Genomic DNA, 13033 nt, shown 5'->3' on the forward strand with positions numbered 1-13033 from the left:
GCAGAATTAGGCCATTCAACCTATTGAGTCTGCTCTGCCATTCCATCATGGCTGATCCCGGATCTCACTCAACCTCATACACCTGCCTTCTCACCATATTCTTTGATGCCCTGACCGACCAGGAAACGATCAACTTCAGCCTTAAATGTACACACAGACTTGGCCTCCCCCACAGTCTGTGGCAGAGAATTCCACAGATTCACTACTCTCTGGCTAAAAAAAAAATCCTCCTTACCTCTGTTCTGAAAGGTCACCCCTCAATTTTGAGGCTGTGCCCTCTAGTTCTGATAACCCCACCATAGGAAACAACCTCTCCACATCCATCCTATCTAGTCCTTTCAACATTTTGTAGGTTTCAGTGAGATCTCCCCACATTCATCTAAATTCCAGTGAGTACAGGCCCAAAACTGCCAAATGTTCCTCATATGTTAACCCCTTCATTCCCAGAATCATCCTCATGTACCTCATCTGGACTCTCTTCAAAGACAACACAAATATGATGTTAGAATTCATATATAGAGGACTCGAATAAAAATGCAAGGATATAATGTTGAGACCTTATAAAACACTGGTGAGGCCTCAGCTGTGAACAGTTTTGGGCCCTTTATCTTAGAAAGGATGTGCTGAAACCTGAGAAGGTTCAAAAGAGATTCACAAAAATGTTTGTGATGAAGGGTCTCGGCCCGAAATGTCGACAGTGCTTCTCCTTATAGATGCTGCCTGACCTGCTGTGTTCCACCAGCATTTTGTGTGTGTTGTCACAAAAATGTTTCCAGGATTGAACAGCTTGTCATGTGAAGAGTGTTTGATGGCTCTGGGACTGTATTTACTGGAATTCAGAAGAATAATGGGTGACCTCACTGAAACCTTTTGAATGGTGAAAGGCATTGATAGACTGGATGTCGAGAGGACATTCCAACAGTGGGAGAGTCTAAGACCAGAGGGCACAGCCTCAGATGAGAGGGAAGTCTTTTTAGAATGGAGATGAGGAGGAATTTGTTTAGCTAGAGAGTGGTGAATCTATGGAATTTTTTGCCACAGGCAGCTGTGGAGGCCAAGTCTTCAAGTATATTTAAGGCAGAAGTTGATAGATTCTTGATTGGTCAGGGCATGAAGGGATATGGGGAGAAGGTAGGAGACTAGGGCTGAGGGGAAAATTGAATTGAGCCAGGATGAAATAGCGAAGCAGACTTGATGGGCCAAATTGCCTAATTCTGCTCCTATTTCTTATGGTCTTACATCTTATGGTCTGTCAGTTCCACTATGAAGCAAATCTAAAACTTCTGTGCTGTATTTAATCTAAAATTAAATCCTTTGTCTCATTCAATAGATATGAAACCTAGAGTATTCTTTACCTCTTTTCAATGTGGTCTCACAAAGCTCAATAACCTTAAGTAGTTGAATCTTTCCAGTCAAGTAATCTCATCTTTCAAAGTTCTATTCAAATAATTTAAGAGGCAGATTCTTCTACTTCCACTTAAAACTAAACACATTAGCACACTTTTGGGTGAAAGGATAAATTTGTCAAAAACATATGTCTTGGGCTTACCTCATCAGTCTTGCCACCCATCTGTTCAATAACATAAGTGTAGTTCCCATCATAAAAGACACCACTTGAGAAAAGGAAATGAGAATTAGAGATTAGTTTAATATATATCTAAATAAAATATATTCACAATTCTCATTGAGAAACCTACAATCTCCAAACCTTTAACTACAATCAGCTCAACAAGAGTTGTTCACTGACTTGAGATAAATCCCCAGGGCCTGACAAGGTGTTCCCTTGGACCCTATGGGAGGCATGTGCAGAAATTGCCGGGGCCCTAGCAGTGATACTTAAATCATTCGTAGCAACAGGAGAGGTGCCAGAGGATTGGAGGATAGCAAATATGCTGTTCCATTGTTTAAACCAGGCTCTAAACAGAAACTGGGAAATTATAGACCAGTGAGTCTGCCATAAATTGTGAAAAAATTATTGGAAGGTATTCTCAAGGGCCTGGATATATGAATATTTTAATAGATATGGACTGATTAGGGATAGACTGCATGGCTTTATGCATGGTAGATCACACCTAACCAATCTTATCATCTTTACAAGGAAGTTACCAGGAAAGTTAATGAAGACAAAGCAGTGGATATTATTTACTTGAACTTTAGCAATGCATTTGACAAGATCCTATCAGGAAAGTTCAGTTGGTTGGTAGTAGTGAAGTGTTTAAGGGGAGCATGAGGAGAAACTTCTTCACTCAGAGGGTGGTGAGAGTGTGGAATGCCAGCACAAGTTGTGTATGTGAGCTGAATTTCAACACTTAAGAGAAGTTTGTATAGGTACCTGGATGGGAGGGGTATGGAGGGCTATGGTCAGGGTGCAGGTTTAAAAGGCTCACCATGAACTGAAAAGGCCAAAGGACCTATTTCTATGCTGTACTTTTCTATGACTCTATTACCCAGCCTGCACACTCCTGTTTTTTCTTGGGATGATAGAATGGCCTAATTCTGCTCCTATGTCTTATGGTCTTATGGTCTTAAAATGTAACCCTGATATGCCACCATGTAACTGTCTCGGCATGATTGTTGGTCCTTCTTTAAGATACTGGAAGCGGTAATTTAAACTATTAAGAAAGTTACTTTAGTTATGAAGTACCTTACAAAACAGCCCAGTATCCTTATAGTTACTTTGTTTCCAAACACCTGCTTCTGGAACTTTCTATCATCAAACACTGCTGCAACACTACCCTGCAGCTAATCATATGAATTCATCCTTAACAAGGTTACATCTATGCAACAACTATTGTCCCTGGACAGATACATTACAACCCTCTGTAGGAGTCATGTATCTATTTTCTGTCTGCCAGTATTGTATTTTGTGTTGCGTGTTTATTATGAGTCACAATAATTTCTCACATGGGTCGGGGCGTGGTAAAGTTGCATGTTCACCCTTGGTCCTAGTTAGTTAGTTAGTTAGTTTGAGGGAGCCAAGGACAGGGATTTTTTGTTGACTGCTTAATTACACTAATTTGAATACTAATTACTCTTCTTGCTGTATTGCTAATTTATTTTTGTTAATGTTTAATGTTGCTATAAGATCTTTCATCTTAGCTGGTTTCATAATAAAACAACAAACTTAAATTATTCGACTTGGAACTCAGTTATTTGGAAGTGCGTCATACAGTGTCAATTCCCGTACTCAGTCTCTCAGTGGTTTTGGTTTGTTTTCAAGTAACTGCTAAGTTTCGACAATGACAAAAAAAGTTATACCAAACAAACGCCAGCAAAGGATTGCCTCGGACCAGTTGGCAAAACTGGAACACCTCATGGTAGGATTATCTGTGACCTTTTGTTGATTCCTGCTGTGTATTTGTGGTTTGAACACAGTTTTGAATGGTCAGCACTGCCTGTCCATTTTGGAAGGTTGTTTGATTGCATGGTGTTTGCTTGACGGTTCATCACTTTATTATTGCAGTGCTGAAATAGCCACAGTTACCGATGTTTTAATTGAACACCATGGTTGCCAACATTTAAAATTAATGCTATCTGCTTGTTCTGATTTACGTGGATGCATGGACAATTTGTTGCCTATGTTTATTGAATGGAATATCAATGGTGTGTTTTGTGAATGCACTACTGGAAAACAAACAGTTAATTTCAAGTTGTGCAATAAGGAGAAAGTAACATGAGTGAATCAAAGCATGGAACTGACGTCAACAATCCTGAAGTTGGGGCTGGTAAAAGAGTGCTACGAATGTGCCACAACTCTGAGGGGCCGAAGGGTACAGAGTAGCCCCCTCCTTTTCGAGAATCGCAAGATCGCTATTAATTTGGGTCTGGGACCCAGGAAATGAGAGAGAGACACCCAGAATACACAGGCTTGGAATGTGTCCTGGCCTCAGCAAGGCGGAACCCTTGATAATGGCTATTGTCTCTTGGAGACTGAATTGTGTATTGAGTACTGTACTATTCATCGAACCCCTCAGGGGATGACCAGAGTGGGCTGGTTGACGGATTGCATCATCCCAACCTGATTGACATCTGAGACCCCGTGAGTAAGGATAAAAGAGGGTCTGGGGAACAACCCCTTCAGACGCACCAGGAGAAATGTATGAGACCGGTGGGGACTCGTGTGTGTGTCCATCCTTGCCCAGATGACGAGTCTTCCACGGAATGGCCTCACTAAAGGACGAATATGGATCAAGATCGGATAAAGGAAAGCCGGCAAGTTTCTAAAATCTGTCTCTCTCCAACCAAAGGCTGCAGCCTGAATGAACTGAGTGACTTTTATATTTCCATCGGACAATACATTATCCCCTAGACAATGATAGAGCTTATTTCTTATTGATTATTATTATACCTGCACTTTTAGATTTAGTATTGACGACGTGTAGTATCTGTATGTTTGTATTGATATTATTTTTGTGTATTTTTACCAAAAAATACTGTTAAAAATAGTACCATCAGACTTCAACAGACCTCGCTATCTTTGCTGGTAAGTGACCCAGTTACGGGGTTTGTAACAAGAGAAATTATGCTTCCTGCTAAAGCTTTAGAGGGTAAAATTGAAAGTCCTCAAAAGAAGTATAAAGCAAATGTCAACAAAATTAAAGTTTTTATACCATCAATTAAGAATTTTAAAGAAATTAAGGAAAATGCCTTACAGGCGCAATCTCATCTTGAGGACTTGACTAATCGCTGTGAAACTGTTGCTAAGCAACATCATATGCTAATTTCATTACTACCCAAGGACAAACAAGCAAATAGAATGAATGTTTTTCAAACACTGATAGGTAAATCAGCATATTTATAAGAGATGTGAAACAATGATTGACCCAAACATGTTACATTGAAGATCATGTTCCTGCAATGAGTGAATGTGTGTCTCACCTTCCATTAGGTACTGTTCCTCAAGTTCCAAGGCATGGCTTGACTATGCATATTGCAGATGACTCACAAGATGATGTGAAACTGAATGACAGCGTGTCAAATGTCAGCACTGCAGGATGAAAACCTAATACCTCCTCTGCACGCATTAAAAACCAGGATGATAGAGCTGAGACACGAGGAAATATGCAGATGCTGGAAATTCAATCAACACACACAAAACGTTGGTGGAACGCAGCAGGCCAGGCAGCATCTATTGGAAGAAGTACAGTCGATGTTTCGGGCCAAGACCCTTCGTCCTCTCAGCCCGAAACATCAACTTTACTTCTTCCTATAGATGTTGCCTGGCCTGCTGCATTCCACCAGCATTTTGTGTGTGTTCATAGAGCTGAGGATGAGCCAGCAGGTTTACAAGCAGATGACAGGTGTAACATGAATGTAAGGAAGGACAAGTCAAATGCAGACAAAGCAAGGAGTTAGATTATACCACAGAGACAAAATTCAAAAGGGCAAAGAATGCAGGACTGAAGGTGCTGTATATAAATGCACATAGCATTCAGTACAAGGTAGACAAAGTCCTGGCATGACTATACAGATTGGTTGGTGGTGGGCATCACTGAGTCATGGCTACAAGAAGGCCATAATTGGGAGCTTAACATCAAAGAATATACTTTGTATTGAAAAGACAGGCAGGAAAGCACAAGTGTTGGTGTGGCTCTGTTGGTAAGAGATGGAATTCCATCTCTGGAAGGAGGTAACATAGGGTCAGAGAATATTGAATCTTTGTGGGTGGAGTGAAGAAACTGCAAGGGTAAAAAATCCATTATGGGAATTATATATAGGCCTCCAAATAGTAGCCAAGATGTAGGGTTGTAATTGCAAAGGGAGCTGGAAAAAGCATGTAATGAGGGTAAAGACACATTTCTAATGGGGGACTTCAATATGCAAGGAGATTAGGAAAATCAGGTTGGTGTCGTATCACAAGAGAGGGAATTTGTTGAATGCCTATGAGGTGGCTTTTTAGAGCAGCTTGTGCTTGAGCCTACTCAGGGAAAGGCTATCTTAGATTGGCTGTTGTGTAATAGCCCAGATCTTATTAGGGAGCTTAATATAAAGGAACCCTTAGGAGACAGTGATCATAGTATGATTGAATTTATACTGCAATTTGAGAGGGAGAAGCAAAACTCACATGTATCAGAATCACAATGGAATAAAGGGAATCACAGAGGCATGAGAGAGGAACTTGTCCAGGTGGATTGGAGGAGGATACTGGCAGGGATGACGGCAGAGCAGAGAAGGCTGAAGTTTCTGGGAATAGTTCACAAGGCACAGGATAGACATGTCCCACAGAGGAAGAAGTTCTCAAATGTCAGGGGTAGGCAACCATGGCTGATAAAGGAGGTTAAGGATTGCATAAAAGCCAAGGAAAGAGCATATATGGTAGCAAAGGTGAGTGGGAAGTTGGATGATTGAGAAACTTTTAAAATCCAACAAAAGGCAACTAAAAAAACTATAAAAAGGGAAAAGGTGAAATATAAGGGCAAACAACTCAATAATATAAAGCAGGATACCAAAGGCTTTCTCAGTTATATAAAGGAGTAAAAAGGAGGTGAGGGTTGACATTGGACCACTGTAAAATGATGCTGGTGAGGTAGTAATGGGGGCAATGACAAAGAACTTAAAGGGTATTTTGCATCTGTCTTCACTGTGGTTCCTGAGGTTGGCACATCCAGTCACTCCCACTACCTATAAAATGCTTGAAATGGTATGCGATTCTAACAGCCTCTAACAAGCAAGTCCAACTCAGCCTTCACATGTAGCTTAGCTACTAGGTGGGGCAGAACTGTTTCTACTGACAAGAGAAAGGGCAAAGGTGGACCACTGGTGCCTCAAAACCAGTTGCTTCGGGCAGGTGGGGCTTGTCAGCCTTGGACGGCAGCCCGACTAGGAGAAGGAAAACCCTGATTTTAAACCTCTGCTGCCCTGCAGAAATACCCACCTATGGGAAAGGCTTCGGGAGTAAACCCCGAGGAAGAAATCCAGAGCCGGGGTCTCTAAGACAGTTTAATGTTGTTTACAACTTCACTCTGGCAGCCTCTGCAACGACACTGGTTCCAAGCTGTATCGGTGCTTGCCCTTCCCTTGAACTACATCACTGATGTGGAGAGGGGGATCCCAATGCATGGGCAACAGCCGGTTCTTCAAATCTTCCCGCCCAGGCTTGCACCCTGGAGAGGACACAGTCCACGAGAGGCGCAACCCCATGATCCCCTGGGATCGATAACTGCCTACTCACTGTGGAAGAAAGTAACAGTGTGCAAGTGGTCCACAAGTGTTAGGGAGCATGAGTGAGTGACATTGCTATTACAAAGGAAAAAGTGCTAGGCAAACTCAAAAGTCTTAAGGTGGATAAATCACCTGGACCAGATGGACTACATCCCAGAGTTCTGAGAGAGGATGCTGAAGAGATAGCAGATGCATTGGTCATGATCTTTCAAGAATCACTTGATTCTGGCATGGTCCCAGAGGACTGGAAGATTGAAAATGTCACTCCACTCTTTAAGAAGGGATGAAGGCAAAAGTAAGGAAATTATAGGCCAGTTAGTCTAACCTCAGTGATTAGAAAGCTGTTTAAGTCTATTAGTAAGGATGATTTTTCAGGGTACTTGGAGACTAATGATAAAATAAGTCAAAGTCAGGATGGTTTCTGTGAATGGAAATCATGCCTGACAAATCTGTTAGAGTTCTTTGCGGAGGTAACAGGCAGGGTGGACAAAGGAAAGGCAGTGGATGTCATTGACCTGGATATTCAGAAGTTATTTGATAAGGTGTCACATATGAGGCTGCTGAACAAGATAAAATCCTATGGAGTTACAGGAAAGATACTGGCATACATAGTGGAATGGCTGACAGGCAGGAGGCAGTGAGTGGGAATAAATGAGGCCTTTTCTGATTGGCTGCCGGTGACTAGAGATGTTCCTCAGGGGTCAGTATTGGAAATGCTACTTATCACATTGTCAATGATTTGGAAAATGGAATTGATGGCTTTGTGGCAAAGTTTGCGGATGATACGAAGATAGGTGGAGGGGTAGGTAGGGCTGAGGAAGCAATGCAATTGCAGCAGGACTTAGACAAATTGGAAGAATGGGCAAACCGTGGCAGATGGAATACAGTGTTGGGAAATATATGATAATGAATTTTGGTAAAGGAACAATAGTGAGGACTATTATCTAAATGGGGAGAAAATTCAAACATCAGAGATGCAGAAGGACTTGGGAGTCCTCATGCAAGACTCCCAGAAGTTTAACTTACAGGTTGAGTCTGTGGTAAAGAAGGCAAATGCAATGTTGGCATTTATTTCAAGGGGAATAGAATATAAAAGCAAGGAGATAATGCTGAGTCTTTATAAGACACTAGTCAGGCCATACTTGGCGTATTGTCAACACTTCTGGGTCCCATATCTCAGAAAGGATGTGATATCATTGCAAAGAGTCCAGAGGAGGTTCACGAGGATGATTCCAGGAATGAAGGGGTTAACATATGAGGAGCATTTGGCAGCTTTGGGCCTGTACTCACTGGAATTTAGAAGAATGTGGGGGATCTCATTGAAACCTACCAAATGTTGAAAGAACTAGATAGGATGGATGTGGAGAAGATGTTTGCTATGGTGGAGGTATCCAGAATTAATGGGCGCAGTCTGAAAAATGTGGGGTGACCCTTTAGAACAGAGGGAAGGAGGAATTTTTTTCAGCCAGAAAGCAGTAAATCTGTGGAATGCTCTGCCACAGTCTGTGGTGGAAGCAAAGTCAGTGCGTAAATTTAAAGTGGAACTTGATAGTTTCCTGATCGGTCAGGGCGTCAAAGGATATGGCAAGGTGTATGGGGTTGAATGGGATCCAGGATCAGCCATGATGGAATAGCAGAGCAGACTCAATGGGCTGAATGGCCTAATTCTGCTCCTATTTCTTATGGTCTAAAACAGAGGCTGATTTAGTTGCATTAATTGCACATCGACAATTATTGGAGGACAAACATGCGCTGGAGGAGCAAGAGGAGCAGCTACAGAAAAGAAAGGAGCAACTTAAGTTGCAGGAAGAAATTGCCGCATAGGTGGCCAAAGCTAATGTGCAGGACAGTCCTATGGTGTGAGTTCTGATATTGAAAAGGCACAAAGAAAAACAAGAACACCCAATGTTGATTCATTTATTCCTTAATGCATGAAGAAGACCTGCAAGAGGGAGCTCTGGGTGTTTACTCTCAACCTGAACTAATGTGGCACTCTGAACCTATGTCATGTACAACAGCTCAAAAGCCTCATGGGGCCATTCACTTATAGCTTGGAAACACCCTTGTTTCAGACGATAAAGGGCAAAATAGTATTATTGATATAATAAGAAAGCAAAATCAAAAAACAACCTTATTGGCACAACAACAACATATCTCATCTTTATCTAAAAGAGAGATTCAAATCTTCGATGGTGATCCATTGCAGTATCATGTATTCATGTGGCCTTTGAGAAGAGCGTTGAAAGCAAGGTAGATAGGCGTAGTGACTGCCTCTATTTCCTTTAACAGTACACTAGGGGTTGCCCTAGATAACTTGTCAGATGTTACCAACATGTTGACCCTAAGAAAGGAAATGTTAATGCTAAAGCTTTACTACAGGAATTTACATACACCTATATGCAAAAGGCTCTTTCTGAGGTACCTATCAAATCTGAAGATGTAAAAGCTCTTTAAGATTGTAATTTATTTTCTTAGAGGATGTTGCAATGCTATGGAAGAAGTACAATACATGCATTAGCTGGACATGTCTACCAATATATCAATAGTTATAAAGTAATTGCCCTGTATGCTTAGAGATAAATGGAAAATGGTGGTCTGTGAATTGCAAGAAAGGTATAACCATAAGACTACTTTCACTGACAATGCTGATTTTATTGAAAGGCAAGTAAAGTTTGCAACAGACCCAGTATTTGGGAATATACAGGATGCCCCTTCATCAGCAATAAGCAAAGGTGTGAACAAAACTAAATTACAATTTAGTTTTGAACTTGGATGAGCTTTGGCAGTGGCAGTTCAAGGCAAACTTCACTGAATACAGTAAGGATGAACAAACTGGTTTATCAAGAAAAGACTACAAGATTGAATTCACCCAGAAATTTGAGAAGGAGAAACTAAAATCAGATGTATCAATATTACAGTGGAGTAACGGGAATTACAGAGGCATGAAGGAGCAATTGGCCTGAATTGATTGGAAAAAAAAGCACTGGCAGGGATGATGGCAGAGCAGCAATGGCTGGAATATCTGGAAGCAATTCAGAAGGCACAGGATATGTACATCCCAAAGAGGAAGAAGTATTCTAAAGGAAAGATGACACAATTGTGGCTAACAACAGAAGTCAGAGCCAACATAAAAGCCAAAGAGAAGGTATATAATAGAGCAAAAATTAGTGGGAAGTTAGAGGACTGGGAAGCTTTTAAAAACCAACAGAAGGCAACTAAAAAATCATTAAGGTGAAGATGGAATACAAAAGTAAGCTAGCCAATAATACTAAAGAGGATACCAAAAGTTTCTTCAGATACATAAAGTGTAAAAGAGAGGCGAGAGTGGATATTGGACCACTGGAAAATGATGCAAATAATATCAAAAGTGGATAGTAAAAGTTCTTTCAAGTATGTAAAAAAATAAAAGAAAAATGAGAAATGAAGGTAGCGTTAGAGATTGTGGTGACATTAGTAATGATCTTTCAAAAATCATTGGACTCTGGCATGGTGCCAGGGTACTGGAAAATCGCAAATGTCACTCCACTCTTTAAGAAAGAAGGAAGGCAGCAGTAAGGAAATTATAGACCAGTTAGTTTGACCTCAGTGGTTGTTAAGATGTTGGAGCCAATGTTAAGGATGAGGTGATGGAGTACTTGGTGACACAGGACAAGGTAGTACAAAGTCAGCATGGTTTCCTTCAAGGAAAATCCTGCCTGACAATCCTGTTGGAATTCTTTGAGGAGATTACAAGTAGGATAGACAAAGGGGATGCAGTAGATGTTGTATATTTGGACTTCTAGAAGGCCTTCGACAAGGAGCCACACATTGTATAAAATCATGAGGGTCATAGATATGTTGAACGTTCAGTCTTTTCCCAGGGCCAGAGGAAGTTGCTGAAGCAGGTACATTAACATTATTTAATAGGTAATTGTTTTGGTACATATGTGGTGTTACGAATGTGCCACAACTCTGAGGGGCCGAAGGGTACAAAGTCGCCCCCTCCTTTTTGAGAATCGCAAGATCGCTATTAATTCGGGTCTGGGACCCAGGAAATGAGAAAGAATCCACAAGGTTTGGAATGTGTCCTGGCCTCAGCGAAACAAAACCATTGATAATGGCTATTGTCTCTTGGAGACTGAATTGTGTATTGAGTACTGTACTATTCATTGAAGCCCCTCAGGGGACGACCAGAGTGGGCTGGTTGAGGGATTGCATCATCCCAACCTGATTGACATCTGAGACCCCGTGAGTAAGGATAAAAGAGGGTCTGGGGAACAACCCCTTTAGACGCACCAGGAGAAACACTGGAAATCCAGTGACAGCGTTTGATAGCCAAAGCCAGTGGGGCCCGTGTGCGTCCTCCCTTGCCTGGGTTGGCGGGCTCACCACGGAAGAACGGCTTAGCTAAAGGAGAGGCCACAAGTGAACGGCCACACCAACGGGACTCCTGACAGAGCGAAATCATAAAGGTTGGAAAACCCGCAGCGGTAACTGTTCCCATTGTATTCCTATTTCTCTCTCTCTCCAACAAAGTGCAACACAGTGACAACCAAAAGACGGCAGCTTGTGGAACTGCAGTGAACTGTATATTTCAATCAGACAATTCATTATCCCCTAGACAACAATAGAGCTTTTTCTTATTGATTATTATTATACCCGCACTTTTAGATTTAGTATTGACGATGTATATTATCTGTATGTTTGCATTGATATTATTTTTGTGTATTTTTACCAATAAATACTGTTAAAAATAGTATAATCAGATTTCAACGGACCTCTCTATCTTTGCTGGTAAGTGACCCAGTTACGGGGTTCGTAACAGTGGGAAAGATGTAAAGGGATATGAGCCAAACATGAGCAAATTGGACTAGCTTAGGTGGGAATTTTAATCAGCATGTACCAGTTGGGCCAATGGACTGTATGACTCTGACTCTGAGATTATGCCTGTTTGTTTCTCTTCTATGCAATGCCCTTCTTTGTCATGTACTTTTACTGGGCACCCAACATTTCTAGTTCCATTTCAGAAAAGACAGTTCTGCATCCTTGCATGTTGCTGTGCACCCTTTCAGAGTTAGCTCTCTCACAGTAGATTATCCTTGCAGCTTGTGGTGAACTACATATACCTGTCTGGACACGCCCCCCCGCTGACTGCTCCTGTGGCTCCTCCCACAGACCCCGGTATAAAGGCAATTAGAGACACAGCCCCGGCTCAGTCTCCAGGATGTAGTGTGGTGGTCAATTGCTGCTTGTTCTTTCTTCCAGCCAATAAAAGCCTATATCTCGCCTCACATCTCTGAGAGTTATTGATGGTGCATCACAGCTGCACTTCAGGATTCCATAAATATTCTGATCTCTGACAAGCAATTCATTCAAATCTGCAAAATTGCAACCCCCTGCTCCACAAAGAAAACATGAAAGAATTCTCCTTGCTTCAGTTTGCAAGTAAAAACAGAAAGCTGTTTGATATCCAGGAAGGTTGGAATGTGCTTAAAATGCATTCTTTAGAGTTTCATTTGAACACATTCTGGAGTGATATACTTCTCTCTCCCTTTACTCTGGTTTATTTGCCATAGCCAACTCAATCTACAGTGTGAACTCTTTCTTTCACTCTCTTCACTCTTTATACAATCTGACAGCTTGAACAACTTTGCTTGCTTCACTAAGTTCTCCCTCAAGGATCCCACAGCCCACTGTTTCTTGTGCTAATTGTTGGCTCAATTGGACTGGGCTGCACCTGGCACTTGCTATTCCAAGCCAGGGATAATTTCAGCTGGCATTGTTAGCACCACATTTCAATGTCCCCTTAGTTATTCAATGTCACCCTCGAGGATACTGGAAATAGTTATCAATTTAATCTATCAGCAAAGGTGGTTTATTTATGAAATTAACA

General features: G+C 41.5%; 1 protein-coding gene across 1 annotated transcript in view; it reads right to left on the bottom strand.

Moving 5' to 3' along the window:
* adam11 (ADAM metallopeptidase domain 11) overlaps positions 1-13033 on the bottom strand; it is a 365266-nt gene that overhangs the window by 245108 nt on the left and 107125 nt on the right. The window contains exon 6 of the mRNA XM_059955670.1: positions 1550-1613. Coding sequence (XP_059811653.1) covers positions 1550-1613 — 64 coding nt within the window. The remainder of the gene's footprint in view (positions 1-1549; positions 1614-13033) is intronic.

This window comes from Hypanus sabinus, chromosome X1 (genome assembly GCF_030144855.1).
Source record: "Hypanus sabinus isolate sHypSab1 chromosome X1, sHypSab1.hap1, whole genome shotgun sequence".
Lineage (NCBI taxonomy): Eukaryota > Metazoa > Chordata > Chondrichthyes > Myliobatiformes > Dasyatidae > Hypanus > Hypanus sabinus.